This window comes from Hevea brasiliensis, chromosome 16 (genome assembly GCF_030052815.1).
Source record: "Hevea brasiliensis isolate MT/VB/25A 57/8 chromosome 16, ASM3005281v1, whole genome shotgun sequence".
In the NCBI taxonomy this organism is placed as follows: Eukaryota; Viridiplantae; Streptophyta; class Magnoliopsida; order Malpighiales; family Euphorbiaceae; genus Hevea; species Hevea brasiliensis.
Genome location: NC_079508.1, coordinates 69,272,333 through 69,287,771, shown reverse-complemented (window position 1 = coordinate 69,287,771; position 15,439 = coordinate 69,272,333). Strand labels below are relative to the sequence as shown.

Here is a 15,439-nt window from a genome sequence, read left to right as displayed (position 1 = left end):
TATTCAATATTTATCATTTAAAAAAAAAGTTTTTTCTTAGAAATATAATGTACTTAATTGTTTGCTTTTCACTTCAAGGTAAATAAAAAAATTACAACAATGTTTTTTTTCCTTAAAAAAATATAACAATTATTAAAAAAAAACAATTATTACCTACCAAATAAATATGACTCAAATGATATTATTTAATATATTTTAATATCATGTTTGATAAAGTGCAATGTAATATAATCAATTATATAATGCGATTCAAATTATAATGTTATACAATTGTCATTACATTCCTATTTTTTATTGTAAAATAAAAATATAAATGATATAATGTGATGATAATTTTGATTTTAATATTTATTTTATTTATATAATGTTAATAATAAGTGGTAATAATTGTAGTGATTGATAGTTGAGTAGTGATAGTAGCGGAGACAAAAGCGATAATTAGATATGGTGGTGATGGTAATGGCTAGGTAATAATAAAAGTGATAATAACCAAGTAATGATAATGGTGATCAAGTGTTGGTGATAACGATAGTGGTAACATAATAGTAGTGGTGATAGTGGTGATAGTGTGGTTGTCACGACCCAACCTATGGGCCGGACCGGCACTAGGACTTGGGCCAGCCTAAAGCTCCCGAGGCCCGTAGTAAGCCTAACTATTCCTTAACCCAACTCTAAGGCTCATTTGGGCTTAATTTCAAGTATTCAACTGAACATAATCCAACCATAAAATGGACCTTTTAACGGAGAGTTTTTTACTCACCCGACCTGTAAACACAATATATAATCAATTGGGCAGCTCAGCTCACCCTCCACATACTCATAATAACATAAAATCAAATGGGAGCTCAGCTCCTTCATCCAATCCAACCATACATGCATTTAATAAGTTTACAGGCCTAACATGACAATTATATTACAGAACAAAATCAAATAAATATTTATAACACATGCGAAAATTCTAAGAGTTAACAGAATTATACAAACATGAATAGACGACTTGCAAAGGAGAAAAGCAGGTTAACCACAATAATGTTCCTCCTGTAGCCTGGAAAAATATTGAATAGGAGTGAGCGTTTGACTCAGAGAGTAAAATATCAATTTTAACCATAATCTCTATAGCTATCTAAAGCTAATGCACCCTGTAGAGTGAAATGCAACATCGTCATAAATTTCATACAAATCACATCAAAAAGGCAATTTGGAGCACTCACACACCCGAGAGTGTCAAACAATAAATATATATGAGAGCTGATCCTCTATACAGCACTCTTAATCTAACCTCTGCCAGCGAAGAACTCAGTCAGACTTTCGCTTTATAAATCAATATGGGGTCCCAGTGAAGAACTCAAGCCGTGTCTACCCCGAAGGACCGAGTCCCAGCGAATATCTCAAGCCGTGTCTACCCGTCCTGTCCATATCCAACACTATACCACACGCACGCCAACGCACACACGCTGTTCCAAATTACCACAAACAACATCCATGGTACTTCAACATTTATAAATGCAATGTAAAACGTGCCTAGTGTGTAACTACATAGATACATACATATAAGCGATGCATGGGCATGCTGGAACATATAATAATATCGAAATTATAATTAAAATTAATATTTTACTCACAGACTCAACCGAAGTCACTGTGGCGGCTGGACGGAGGAGGAAGGCTGTCACGGCTCACCTGACAATTTTTATTACAATTATTTAGTATATTTTACTCAATACAAGCTAAGAAAAGATCAAAGATGTCCTAAGTCGTGTCGAAAATCTGGTAGAGTCTCCACTATATATAGGACCTACCAACCTGCAAAAGGGCTTAAAACACACTTCTATATCCACAAATCATACACCCACAACTCAATCACATCATACAGCCCCTCCTAGGCCCATCCAAACAATCATCAATCACAATATATAAAATTACAGTTTAGTCCTTATAATGGATCCTTTTTGCAAAAACTACCCAAATAAGCTGTAAAAATTCTAAAACTTTGCCCCGCAGTCCTTAGCAATATTACTAAGCTAATGCAAAAAGAATAATAATTTTCTGAGCTATCACGAATATTTTATGGATTTTTAATCCCATTCAAGTACTAGAAAATTAAGAAAAAGTGAGGTTCGGGTTTACTAATGCCAATTCTGATCTCGGGAACGCGCTCGGGGATTTAAAAATGGTGGGCTAGCTAAAATCTTGACCCAATTCCGAGACTTTTTTGGTAATCTGTCTGTCTGGCAGGAAATTCACAGATCCGGGCAATCGTTGAATTTTCACGAATTGAAGGTACCTACCCGAAGCCCACATCACGGGGGTTAGTATATAATTTTTACTGAATTTTCTAAGTTCATTTAATGTTCGGAAAAACACTACGAAGTTTCATGGGACCCACCAAAAAACAGTGTCAAAAAATTTTGAAATTTATATTGTCGCGAAGCTCTTGACGAGTGGAGCACTCTGGTACTCTAAATTTTCTCGTAGGGTTTCACAGTTTACGAGAAATCTAGCCCAAAAGTCGAAATAGGCTAAAACTTCCCAGGCAAAAATTGGACAAACCACTAGATGGATTTTGGTGATCTTTGTGTCTATGGAAAGCTCTCGAGGTGTAGATGGTGTTTGACACAAGACCCAACCCAATTGGTGGTGAGATCGGCCGGATTTTCGGGCAGGAAGGTGAAACGGCGCGCTGCGCGTTGCGCCTCTTCACGCTTCGTTTTCGGCCGCCTGGAAGGTCGGTCGGCAGTGGGGGAAGGCTGGGGCAATGCGCCGGCAAGGTGGGGAGGGCTGGGTGGCAGCAGCGCGGCGTGGGGATGAGGGAGGAGAGAGAAAATGGGAGAGAGAGGAAGAGAGGTCGGGGATGCACACGGAGGAAGAAAAAAAGGAGCTGGCCAGTTCGATTCGACCGGTCTGATATGGTCCGGTTCGATTTGACTGGTTCGATTCAAGATACAAAATTTTAAAATTTTACTCTGCCTTGGGACCGAAAACGAGGCCCAGAAATTTCTAAAAAATTCAGAAAAATTCATAGAGTCCAAATGTATTTTTAATTTTACCACGTGGTCTTTAAATTAATTTTTTAAAAATCATCAAAGTTTTATATTTTCGAAAAATCGAACCCGATTTCTAAAACCCAAAAAATCTCAAATAATTTTCCAAAATTTAAATAAAATAAAATATTAATATTTACCCACAAAATAATAAATTTAAAAATTAGGAGTGTTACATTCTTCCCCCCTTAAAGAAAATTCATCCTCGAACTTTATACAAGGCAGAATAAAATACATAATTACACATTGAATAGCCCAAAAGTTGAAATGGGCTACAACTTTCCTGGCAAAAATTGGACAAACCGCTCGATAGATTTTGATGATCTTGGTGTCTATGAAAAGCTCTCGAGGTGTAGATGGTGTTTGATATAAGACCCAGCCTAATCGGTGGCCGGATTTCAGCAGGGAAGTCGAAATGACGCGCTGCGCGTCGCGCCTCTTCGTACGTCATTTTCGGTCGCCTGGAAGGCCGGTTGGTGGTGGGGGAAGGCTGGAGCGGCGCTCCGGCGAGGTGGGGAGGGCTGGGTGGCGGCGGCTCAGCGTGGGGAGGAGGGAGGAGAGAGAAAATGGGAGAGAAAAGAAGAGAGGTTGGGAACGCGAGCGGAGTAAGAAGAAAAGGAGCTGGCCGATTCGATTAGATTGGTCCGATCAAGTTCGGTTCGATTCGATCGGTCCGATCAAGTTCGGTTCGATTCGATCGGTCCGATTCAAGATACAAATTTTTAAATTTTTACTATGTCTTGGGACCGAAAATGAGGCCCAAAAATTCTGAAAAAATTCTAAAAAATTTAGAAAAATTCGTAGAGTCTAAATATATTTTTGGTTTTGCCACATGGTCTTTAAATTAATGTTTAAAAATCATCAAAGTTTTATATTTTCAAAAAATCGAACCCAATTTCTAAAATCCAAAAAATCTCAAATAATTTCTCAAAATTTAAATAAAATAAAATATTAATATTTACCCATAAAATAATAAATTTAAAAATTAGGGGTGTTACAGTGTTGGTAGTGGTAACGGTGACAGAGCAGTGGCAGTAACAATGGTAATTAAAAAAAAATAGTGATTGCGGTGATAATATTAATAATAAATAAAAAAATAATTATAATTATATTAATTTTTATATAACGTAATTAAATATATAATACAGTCATAATTATATTACAATTTTAATTATAATATATCAAACGTAGTTTTAGAGTATTAAATATTAATGCTCACATATAAATAAAGTTTTCATTAATTACAAAAATAAATCATATTTATGTAAATAAAGAAATACTATTTTAAATGTTTGTAACAATTTTTAGATTTATTAATACTTTTAAATAAAAATAATTATTAAAAAAATAATGAAATCAAAAATTAATTTTCCACTATTTTTTAAAAAAAATCTCAAAACATAAATTCAATAAAATTTAAAAGAATTATTAATAAATTTAAAAGTAAAATATTGAATATTCTCAATGTATATATATTTTTATGGATCTCTTATTTTTTTTTTTATAAATGATGAATAATATTTTTAATAAATCCGGTGCATCTACAATTTGCCAATTTTAAGTGGAAGTTAAGTAGTTACACAAACAGTTAAGAAGAAGCTTCTAACCAAAATCCGATAACAAAGGCCGCTTTCATCGCAAACAATGTTTAGATGATGTAATCATTAATATGTTTTATTGTGACCGATTCAAATCCACAAAATGACTAAAATTGACTAAAACGACAACAGCTGCAAGGCGGGAACTCCACTCCAAATTTTGTGGGACTGGACCCATCTTACTCCAAATTTGCAGGGAACCACATTTCCAAAAATCCAAAAATGATAAGAATTCATTATCATTAATACTTTTTTATTTTTAAAAATAGATTATAATTTTTAAAATTAATTCCATTAATCACTTCAATGGAATTACTATTTCATTTTTTAAATTTTATTACTATTATTAATACTTCCATTTAAAAAAAAATATTAATTTTTATAGAGAATATTTTATTTTATTTTTTAAATATTAATAACTAAAAATTGATAGAATTATTGAAGTAAAATATATTAAATGTACTTTTAAATTAATATTTAATATTATCAATATTTAAAAAAAAAAAAAAAAAAAAACACATCTCAGAGACAACGCACGCACTTCATTTCCCCCGACCGAAACAACATTTTCCTTTCTTTTCTTTTCTTTTCTTTACTTTCATTTTCTTTTCCTTTCTGACACAGAAAGGAAAAGAAAGAAAAGTAAAGGAACAGCAAGAAAAATCGTAAGTGTCATTTTTATTTAGATAAATCCAGCGATCTTAGACTTGTTTTCCTTTTTCTTCTTTTTTTATTCTCTGCTCTTCTCTCTGCATTTTATTTGGAGAATTCTGATTTCTTGGATCTCGACGGCAATACAATGCCTGCTTCTTCACGATCTTAGGTCCATCTTCTCTTTTCATTCTTCAGATTCCACTTATTCTTTAGCGCACATTTTGTCCGTATACGTCTATTTTGCTTGAAATTTAGGGCTTTTGCTTGGATCTGGTAGATTTCTGCCGCATCCACCTGCATTTCAGATTCTGGCTGTCAAAATTTGGACTGGGTAGTTTTTTTTTTTTTCCTTGCGCTATTTGTCAGATGAGAAAATGGTGCCAAAATGAAGTTGGTGCAATTTGTTTATTTGTTTTGGCTTGGATATGTCTAGAATAAAAAATTGAGCTCGTTTAAGCAAAATAGTTGTTGTAGTTTCCCTCTATTTTTGGGTTGAAGTATAGGGAAAGAAAAGAATCTATAGCTATGCTTTTAATTTTTGTGTTCTAAGTTTTGTTTTTCTCTTTTAAGTTGAGGTAGTACATTTGTTGTTTACAAAGCTATAATGGCAAGTGCAGAAGTTTTTATGTTATCATGTAACCAACATTTGGACTGCTTAGGTTTTTGCCAATGTTGGTCATAGAATGTTGCCAGAGACACACACAACCACAGTGGTTGTAGTGTAGATAATTATGCTGAACGTAGATGAATCTTGAATTTTATTTATTTATTTATTTTGATAAAAAGTGAGGTAATTTAAGTAACTGGTTGATTTTAGGTTGGCAGGTTTCTGTTATTTTCTTTTTCCAAAGAGGTTGGATTAATATGATGGATTTTTTTAATTGTAGCACTGTGTCCATAATTTCTTTGGGAGAGGAAGAAGTCTAGGTCATCTCAACATGAACAATCAACAAGAAAGAAAATTAGGTGAAAATGTGATATATGACGGCCTAAATGGCAATCATGGTCTGAATGCTGAAGAAAAAGAAGGGCCTGAAGGCGCAGTCGATGGTAGGACTACTCTCTCTCTATCTTTCTCCTCCTTTCTTTCCAAACACACACAATTAATACCTTTGTTCTGTCTTATGTGAGAGCTTTCATTTGTTTGTAGGCAACGTACAATCCTTGGTTGAGTGGTTGAACCATATGATTCCCCATTTAAATTTGCCATTGGAAGCTTCAAAAGAAGAATTGAGAGAATGCCTCATTGATGGCACTGTTTTGTGTAGTATCTTGAGCAAGCTGAATCCTGGTTTGATTGAAATGGTTGGACTACTTTTCACTTAAAGTTTCTGCTTTTATTGTGCTTTGGTTTATTTTTTTCAGTTTATCTAACTTAGATAGTTTTCCTTCCCTGGATTTGCTTTTGGTTTCCAGAGGGGCAACTCTGAGCCTGGCCCAGAAAAAATAAAGAAGTTTCTAGCAGCAATGGATGAAATGGGATTGCCTAGGTTTGTACTTGCAGACATACAACAGGTATGGAAATTTTCTCAATAAAGACAACTATAGTTTAAGTGATAGTCTGATTTTAATTTATCTAATATCGGGCAAAAACTGGTTGTATCACTTCATAAACCGTACAGGAAACTTTTTTTGGTTTTGGTATATCTTGACCTGTCCAAATTTGAGTTTCCTTTTCTCTTGGTGTAGAAAAGTTAAAAAGTACTTCATTTGTGTTTCTATTTTCTTTTTGACTTATTTTAATATGTAATTTGAGATACTTTGCAGGGATACATGGTGCCAGTTTTGCAGTGCCTTGGCACGCTTAAAGCACATTTTGATTATAATGGTGGGAAAGAGAGCATCCGTAATCATTCAAGAAGGTTATGGAATCTATTGTTGGCAAATACCAAGGGAATAAGTCAACAATCAGAAGGAATTGATCATTCCAAAGGGGTGCATCGTTCTGTTATATCAGGTGTCTTACTATTATCCAACCCAACAGAAGTTAAATTTGCACAGATCGGATTTTCTAACCCCCAATTACTTGCATGATAATTGATAAGAATCTGTTTATCATGTGCACAAACTGTTTTAGCCTTCTTAAGAATTTTTGTGATTACCTAATAAACATTGTACATATGCCAACTCTTGTGGTAAATCTTTTAGACTTGCTCAAATCTATGCCTTTTCTGTTAGACCAGGATTGAGCTCATCCTTTCATGCACTCTGAGTGGAGAGTTAGGCAGTTCGTGCTTCACCACAACACCAAAAGAAGCAAAAACGTAGGACAAAGATGCTATGGGTTTTGAAAATGGTTGTTTAGAATCTAGAACAGTGTGTGTTCTTTGAGAAAAGTTGTTAAGTTGTTCATGACTATTTGTTGGGACATGTTTTCTTTTGTTCTTTGTAAATGACTTGGTCCTAATTGAAATCTGGTAATTTATCAACTGAGCTAAAAGGCAATGCTTAATGCTGGTTCATTTATCTTATGATTAGACAATATGAGGAAAATGAAAAAGACAGGATTAGTCAATTATTGACAATTTAATTTTTCTGATTAGGACTTGAACTGTTTCATGCATACCTTGTATCACAAGCTTTTGTTTTTGAATAACCAAGCTCAAAGTAGAACTGTATAAGTACAAGATGGGGAAAAAAATTGCTTCTCATAAGGCTAGAATTGCAAGCTGAGAAATTTTTGTTCCTTGGAATTGTGCAATGGTGAATTTTGGTTAGTGAATGGCATTTTGCCTGTTTTGCCAAGGGCTTGACCCAGCCTCCTTTGTTAGATTGTTGATTTTTACCAGGAAAGGGGCAGGTATAGGAATTATGAGAACTTTCCCTTGGTGCATTCTGGGCCCTGTTTATTTGTGCCCATCCTTCACTGCCCTTTCACTTTGATGGTTGCTAGTAATTGGCTTTCCCATTCTTTAGCATTCTTTTATTAGCTCCTCTGTGTATATGTGTATATATAAGTTTGTTTGCTCATTTTTTCCCTTGTTGGTGGTTTCTTTTTTAGAGCCATCTCCTACTTTGTTACATGATGCTGGACACAAGTTTTCTGAGGAGTTGCCACCAAAGCAAGGATTCTATATTGATCTTTCAGATTCAAATATTTTGGAATTGATGAAATCAAATGGTTTGGATGTAAGCTCTGAACTTGCTTGTGCCCATGTTTGGAAATCTAAACCACAATATATGTAAGGTGTAAATCAGCTTGAAATTTGATGCTACTCTAATGCAATTTCTTTTGCAGAATGCCTCAACCCGAACATTGTTCAGTTTGGTGAATAGGATTCTGGATGATAGCATTGAAAGGAAAAACGGCCACGTTCAACATGTATGTCTATGAGAGGAAGCATCAATATTTATGTTTTAGGGAATGCATAAATTGATATGTTTTTACATTTTTTTAATCGATAATTTTCTTGGTTTGTGGATTCTTTTGAATTGATCTTTTTATATTTATCTTTTCACAACAGATGGTACATATAATGAAGAAAGTCATCCAAGTTATTGAGCAACGATTTTCAATTCAAGCAGGGAATTTGAGAGATGTAATGTGTTAAAATCGTTTTCTATAGTAATAGTTGTCTTCGCTGCAAATGCACGTGCGTTTGGTTTTATATACATGTGCATTATTGTATGTTTATGTAATCTATTTTGTAGGGATCATGCATAATGATGTTTGTATTGTTGCATATTTTCAGCAAAACAATCTTTATAGCATTCGTACAGAGAAGTACCAATCAAAAATGAGAGTACTTGAGACCCTTGTATCTGGGACAGCAGAAGAAATTGAGGTACTCTGACTAATAATTTGAGGTATCTAGCTTAGTTTTTTTGCATTTAATTCTCATAATTAATTTCCATTTGATTTTCTACTTCATTAGGTATTATTGTCACAGCTACAACAGATAAAGGTACACTTCAACAATTTATCTCTACCTCTATATTTGGCTAAAGATGCATATTCTAGTTGTTGATTCCTTGTTCTCAATGCTTGTAGGATTCCATAGTGTAATACATCAAGCATGCTTTTTTATTAATTGAATTTATATATATGCTCATCCAAAGAGGGAAAGAAAATGTGCAAATTCCTTGTCTTCATTGCTGCACATGGTTACTTGAGTGGTTATGGTAAGGAACTGAAAGTCTGCCATGAACTACTATGTTCCCTGTATTTTTAAGTTTGAAGGAAAAAATGCATTGATTAAGTTGTACGTCAGTAATGCTTAATGGAAATTATCTATTTGAGTTTTTTTTTTTAATTATTAAATATTTCATATTGTTTATGCATCTAGTCAAGTATAATACATATGTATGCTAATTATGGAAGGAAGTTTTATGTATATGTTATAAATAAATTGCAAGTTATTAAAATTTAAATCTATGTAAGCTGATAGCAATAATGCACCATCTCTCACAATTGATAAGGAAAGATAACTTGCTAAGACACAATTAGAGAACTTGCTGAGAGTCTGAGACACAATTTCTATGCTATCATAAGTTCTTGTTCTATTGCTTTATATTTCTTCTATGTTGCAGATTGAGAAAACCAAAATAGAGCAGAAGGAAAAGCTTCAAGAGCAGGATCTCCGTAGATTAAAGGAAGAGAAAAATCATAGTGATATTGAGAAATTAACTCTGAGACAGGAACTAGAATTAGCCAAGAAGACGCATGAAGAGCATTGCTTATTGTTGGAAGTGCAGGCAAAAGAAACAAAAGTTGAATTAGAGAAGAGATTGGAGGAACTTCAGTGTTTTCTAGTGGAGTCAAGAAACAAAGTGAAAGAACTTGAGTCATATTCTAAATCTAAATCTCAAAGATGGAAAAAGAAAGAAGGAACCTATCAGAGCTTTATAAATTATCAATTTAGAGCTTTCCAGGTTTGTCTTTATCATCATATCCTTATTTAGTATTATGTTGATGCAATAGTATATCACATTAATTTATGGGGCTGATATTGTAAGGATTTAAGAGCTGCATCTGAGTCCATAAAACGTGAAGTTTTGAAGACAAAAAGGAGTTACTTGGAGAAATTTCAATGCTTGGGTAGAGTCAATTGTCAACTATTGGTTTCCTTTAATTTAGTTTTCTATTATGATGTGCTTTTGTATTGGTTAAGATTTTTCATGATGTATAAAAACTTTTATCTTGAGCAGGAGTGAAGCTTAAAGAATTGGCAGATGCTGCTGAGAATTATCATACAGTGCTTGCAGAAAATCGAAAATTGTATAATGAAATTCAAGATTTGAAAGGTACATTGTTTAGTATTACTTCAACTGTATTTGGCCTACTTGTGGCTTATGATTGTTTTTCACTTATCATAGGAAATATTAGAGTGTATTGTCGGATAAGGCCATTTCTTCCGGGTCAATGTAAGAAGCAAACAACAATAGAGTATATTGGTGAAAATGGTGAATTAGTTGTTTCAAATCCCTCAAAACAAGGAAAAGACAACCATAGACTCTTCAAATTCAACAAAGTTTTTGGTCCAACAGCTAGTCAAGGTGAGAATTTTTGTGAAAATTTTGATTGTTGATTTTGTGTTTCTTTCTATTTAGAAAAGATATGCAACTCATATTTACATTGAAAAATACCATGGCTTCCAGAGGAGGTATTTTTGGACACCCAGCCATTAATTCGGTCGGTTCTTGATGGATATAATGTATGTATTTTTGCTTATGGTCAAACTGGTTCAGGCAAGACTTACACAATGGTACGAAACTAAGCTATAAGTTTTCATTTCAAACGCGTTGATTGCATGAAATTTGTGCTTATGTATTTTATGGTGTTCTGGATGTATTCATTCTCTAGAGTGGACCTAATTTATCATCAGAAGAAGACTGGGGGGTCAATTATCGAGCCTTACATGATCTTTTCCAAATCTCTTATAGTAGGAGAAGCTCCATTAGATATGAAGTTGGTGTACAAATGGTTGAAATATATAATGAACAAGTTCGTGATCTACTCTCAACCAATGGCTCTCAGAAAAGATATCCTTCATTTTTATTTGTTTATTTAAGTTATTTCTAGGCATTTTACATGATTTAGATTTCTCCTTTACAGCTTGTCATATGATGATATTATGACATTTTTTTTTTGTGGCATTTTTTTGGTTTCTCCTTGTGGATTTATGAGTGTGTTACCACTTGTCTTCTAATTTTCTTGTTTATGTCAAATCAAAGGATAATAATGCTGCACATTATCCTGATTTTGATGTCAAACACATTTGCATTTTTCTTAACTTGCACACACTGGGGATTTGGAATACAACCCAACCAAATGGGCTAGCTGTCCCCGATGCTAGCATGCATTGCGTTAAATCAAGCACAGATGTCCTAGAGTTGATGAACATTGGGTTGATGAATCGTGCTATTGGTGCTACAGCCTTGAATGAAAGAAGTAGTAGATCACACAGGTTGTCTTTCTAATAATAATTGTCTAACACTGCATTTCTACAACTATTTTTGAGGATTTTGATTTAATTTCACTTTGCAGTGTTCTCACTGTTCATGTTAATGGCGTGGATTTGGAGACTGGTGCTCTTTTGCGTGGTAATTTGCATTTAATAGATCTTGCTGGGAGTGAAAGGGTGGACCGATCTGAAGCAACTGGAGACAGGTTAAGGGAGGCACAACACATAAATAAATCCCTTTCTGCGCTTGGGGATGTGATATTTGCTTTAGCTCAAAAAAATCCACATGTGCCTTACAGAAATAGTAAATTGACTCAAGTATTGCAAAGCTCTTTAGGTATTATATTCAATCATCAGTCTTACATTGTATATGGTTTCATAATGTGCCCTTCTGCCTTACTGTAATTTTAGTTATCTTTGTTTTGTTAGCAACTAACTTTAATCACTTTTTGTATTTTAGGTGGTCAAGCAAAGACCCTCATGTTTGTCCAGCTTAATCCTGATGTAGATTCCTATTCCGAAACTATAAGTACCCTAAAGTTTGCTGAGAGAGTATCTGGCATTGAGTTGGGCGCTGCAAGGATTAATAAAGAAGGAAGGGATGTTAGAGAACTTATTCAGCAGGTTATTGGTTTTTTAATTTTGTAAATATTGATGCAGCTGGTCTCCATGACTTCTATCCTTGATTTTCTCCCAGACTAGGGGTAACTCAAGAATTTAATGTTCATTCATGTTACTATGCATGTTTCGATGTGATGCAGTCAAGAAAATCAATTTTTATTATGATTATAATTTCATTTTTCATTGTAAAATTAAGAATTTTAGGTTTCTATTGATTAGTAAGTTTATATTATTTAAGATTTTTACTATTATATAGGAAGTAGAGTTCTATTTGTCTAGTAAGTTAAGTTTGTTTGGATTCCTAATTAGTATTTCTTGTTTAGGATTCCAAATCCTAGTACTAGTAGGATTATAAATACTAATATAAATACCTATGTCTTCTAGGTATTTTGGTAGAATTTATTATGATTATTATTATTATTGATGTTGAGAATTAGTAATTTTTGAGAATTTATTTCTCTTTGAGAATTTGTTTCTCTTCCCCTTTGTGTTATATTGGTTCTGCATCACAATGATAACAAGAACCCTACAACTACTGCCCCTGGATTAGCATACACTTGGTTGGAATTGTATTTTGCCTAAACTGGTGAGTTAATTGCCTTTTCATAACAATTTGTTTCTTTTGGGCTTGAGTGATCATTTCACGGCTTCATCTATAAACTATAAATATTTGTAATGTTTGTGCTTCCTCAATTCCATAAAGCACATGTTGCTTTACATTATTGGAGCTTCCATGAATTCATGGTGGAGGTTACCTTTTTTCAGACCTATGCTATGGTCTACTCAATCTGTCATGTTTTAAGAATAAAAAATTAGTGGATTCTTCAGGAGAGATGGACTACCCTCAACTTTGTATTTTGATGCTAAATACTTGGTCTGATTTCATTCATTGTTTTCTAATTTGAAGTGAATCTCGCAGGTGACATCCCTCAAGGACACTATTGCAGAGAAGGATGAAGAGATTGAGCAGTTGCAGCTGCTTAAGTCTAATGTCAATGGCATGAAGCATGGTGTGAACTCCCATAGAAGTGAATCTTCTTCTCCTGGAAGACGTTCAACTGAGAGTCCACGTCAAGGCCCTGGGAAAAGTGGAGAGAAAAGCTTAGGAGCTCATGATAAAGTGGCATCTGACATGGATAATAGTTCAGAGTACAGTGAGAAACGTTCTGAAGCTGGTTCTTTACATTCAAGGGCTGACTTCAGGCATCAAAAGGCATCTCTCCCACAGTCAAAGTCAATGGGTGACTTAAGACTTCAAAAGAAATTTCTCCATCAGTCAAAGCTTAGAAATGATATAGGCCAGAATTCTAAAGAAGATATTGACCTCTTGGGGTTTGGAGATGCTGATTCTGATGAGAGATTAAGTGACATATCTGATGGCGGTCTTTCAATGGGAACTGAAACGGAATCGGTTGAGTTCACTCTTTTTCCCGAGCCTGCAAAATCACTTGGAACTACAAGACCAGCTGAAGCTGCTGAACCTGCAAAATCACCTGAAATTGCAAGACCAGAAGTGGCAAAACCAACTGAGAAAGCAGAGAACACCGAGAAGTGAGTATACTTAAACATTAGGTTTTAGGTATTGTATGAGTATTTGGGTCTGGACAGTTTTCTGAAGTTATTAGATGCTAAAATGCTAGACTGATTTTGATTTAGAGTTTTCATACTTCTGGTACAAGAATCATCAAAAACATTTATAGTGCAAATTGATTTGCTTTTTCACAACCTTTTTCTATCTTAATTTCTTGTCATTGCTAGGTTTAAAGCATTGGGAATTTGTTCTCTTACATATACCATTCAAATGTTGAGTTTCTTATGTACACAATTACATAGAAAACGTTACTTTTTTAGGGTCATTAGGATTTTTTCTAAGCAAAATAATTTTGTGATAATTTTCCCCCTCACAAAATTGTGCTGTGGAAGTTTTTAAGGCCATGTTGTTGCTATCTTGAGAATCTTTTCTGTGCTGTCTACTCAGATATATTTACTATCCATTCATTCTAGGTTCTAGGATTCTATACTCCGTAAACAGCTTTTCTATGGTATGGTGTCATTGCCAAAGTTATTTATTTTGGTTATTCATTCTGCATCATTTGTATCTTTTCAATTTTTTTCACTGTTCTGGTTTTTTTATCCTAGTGTTTGACCAAATTCATTCAAATCAATCTAACATTTGATAATTCTTTTGGTTACCAGACCCAGTTTTACATCTAGGTTGCCGAGGCCTCCACAGAAGTTGATGCAAACAAGAAAGTCACGCTTGTCATTGACTAAGAGTTCCACTCCAAGGGCTTCATCAGGTAAGTATATTTAAACTTCTATGCGTTATTTTTTCTTTATTTTTTGCACCCAGTTATTTATCTGCTCCTAGATTTTGATTAAACTGCTAAACATTCTTCTGTTAACTGCTAGTTCCATGACCTACATCTATATTGCTTATATGTTAATTGATTTACATCCCATGCTACCACTTGTGACCTCTCTATCTCTGTGACAGCTCCTCGTAAAACTACTCTTGATAGTCCCTCCGCAGCCAAACTTCCAAAGAAATGGCACTAAATTGGAGAATTTTTTGGATGCTAAAGAAATTGACACTTACTGTAGTTTGTAAATTCTAACTTTATCGTGTTGCGTCTTCCTAGCATTGTCCTGGCTTCCATTTATCCCATAAAAATGTCTACTTGGGAAGGGATAAACCAGAAGAGATTTATGGTGTAAAATGTATATACTCTAAGGATTGTATTTATAGTTTCAAGTCCATCTTTAATTATATCGAGTTGCGATGACGTTATAACTTAAATGGCCTTGGAACTTCAGTTGTATTCAAACCTTGTTGAAGTGGAACTTCGATCATGAACCTCGTTGATCTGTATACGGCAAATTTTCCAAATCACCTCTCAAGAGGAGGCTAAACATTATTCTTTACTTAAATTTTAATGGCAGAAAAGCATCTGAAAATGCTATTAGGAATGAAAACAGCTTGAGGAATTTGATAATCAAATGAAGTTTGGATAGTGAAAGCTCGATATCATTATTTGTTTAATATATGAAATATAAAAAATTCTTTATTTTCTTTTTTTTTTAATTAAGATTTAATTATGTTGAGAGCATTTTAAAATTA

At 34.0% G+C, this 15,439-nt stretch overlaps 1 protein-coding gene across 4 annotated transcripts; it reads left to right on the top strand.

The window, feature by feature from the left end:
• The first annotated feature begins 5,172 nt into the window (after window positions 1-5,172).
• LOC110656061 (kinesin-like protein KIN-14J) lies at window positions 5,173-15,088 on the top strand. Of its 4 annotated transcripts, none has more exons than XM_058138769.1 (23): window positions 5,173-5,462; window positions 5,571-5,624; window positions 6,181-6,343; window positions 6,444-6,598; window positions 6,710-6,808; window positions 7,061-7,250; window positions 8,295-8,422; window positions 8,532-8,615; window positions 8,758-8,832; window positions 8,986-9,078; window positions 9,169-9,198; window positions 9,824-10,165; window positions 10,250-10,331; window positions 10,442-10,537; window positions 10,610-10,789; window positions 10,892-10,998; window positions 11,097-11,276; window positions 11,537-11,700; window positions 11,781-12,034; window positions 12,158-12,321; window positions 13,238-13,869; window positions 14,515-14,618; window positions 14,816-15,088. In XM_058138769.1, the coding sequence occupies exons 3-23, from the start codon at window positions 6,232-6,234 to the stop codon at window positions 14,875-14,877; spliced, it is 3,333 nt and encodes a 1,110-aa protein (XP_057994752.1). In that variant the 5' UTR covers window positions 5,173-5,462; window positions 5,571-5,624; window positions 6,181-6,231; the 3' UTR covers window positions 14,878-15,088. The 4 variants fall into 4 exon arrangements, with proteins under 4 accessions (XP_057994752.1, XP_057994751.1, XP_057994754.1 ...); XM_058138768.1 differs by having other exon boundaries at window positions 5,549-5,624; XM_058138770.1 differs by having other exon boundaries at window positions 5,203-5,304; window positions 5,549-5,624.
• Window positions 15,089-15,439: the final 351 nt, after the last annotated feature.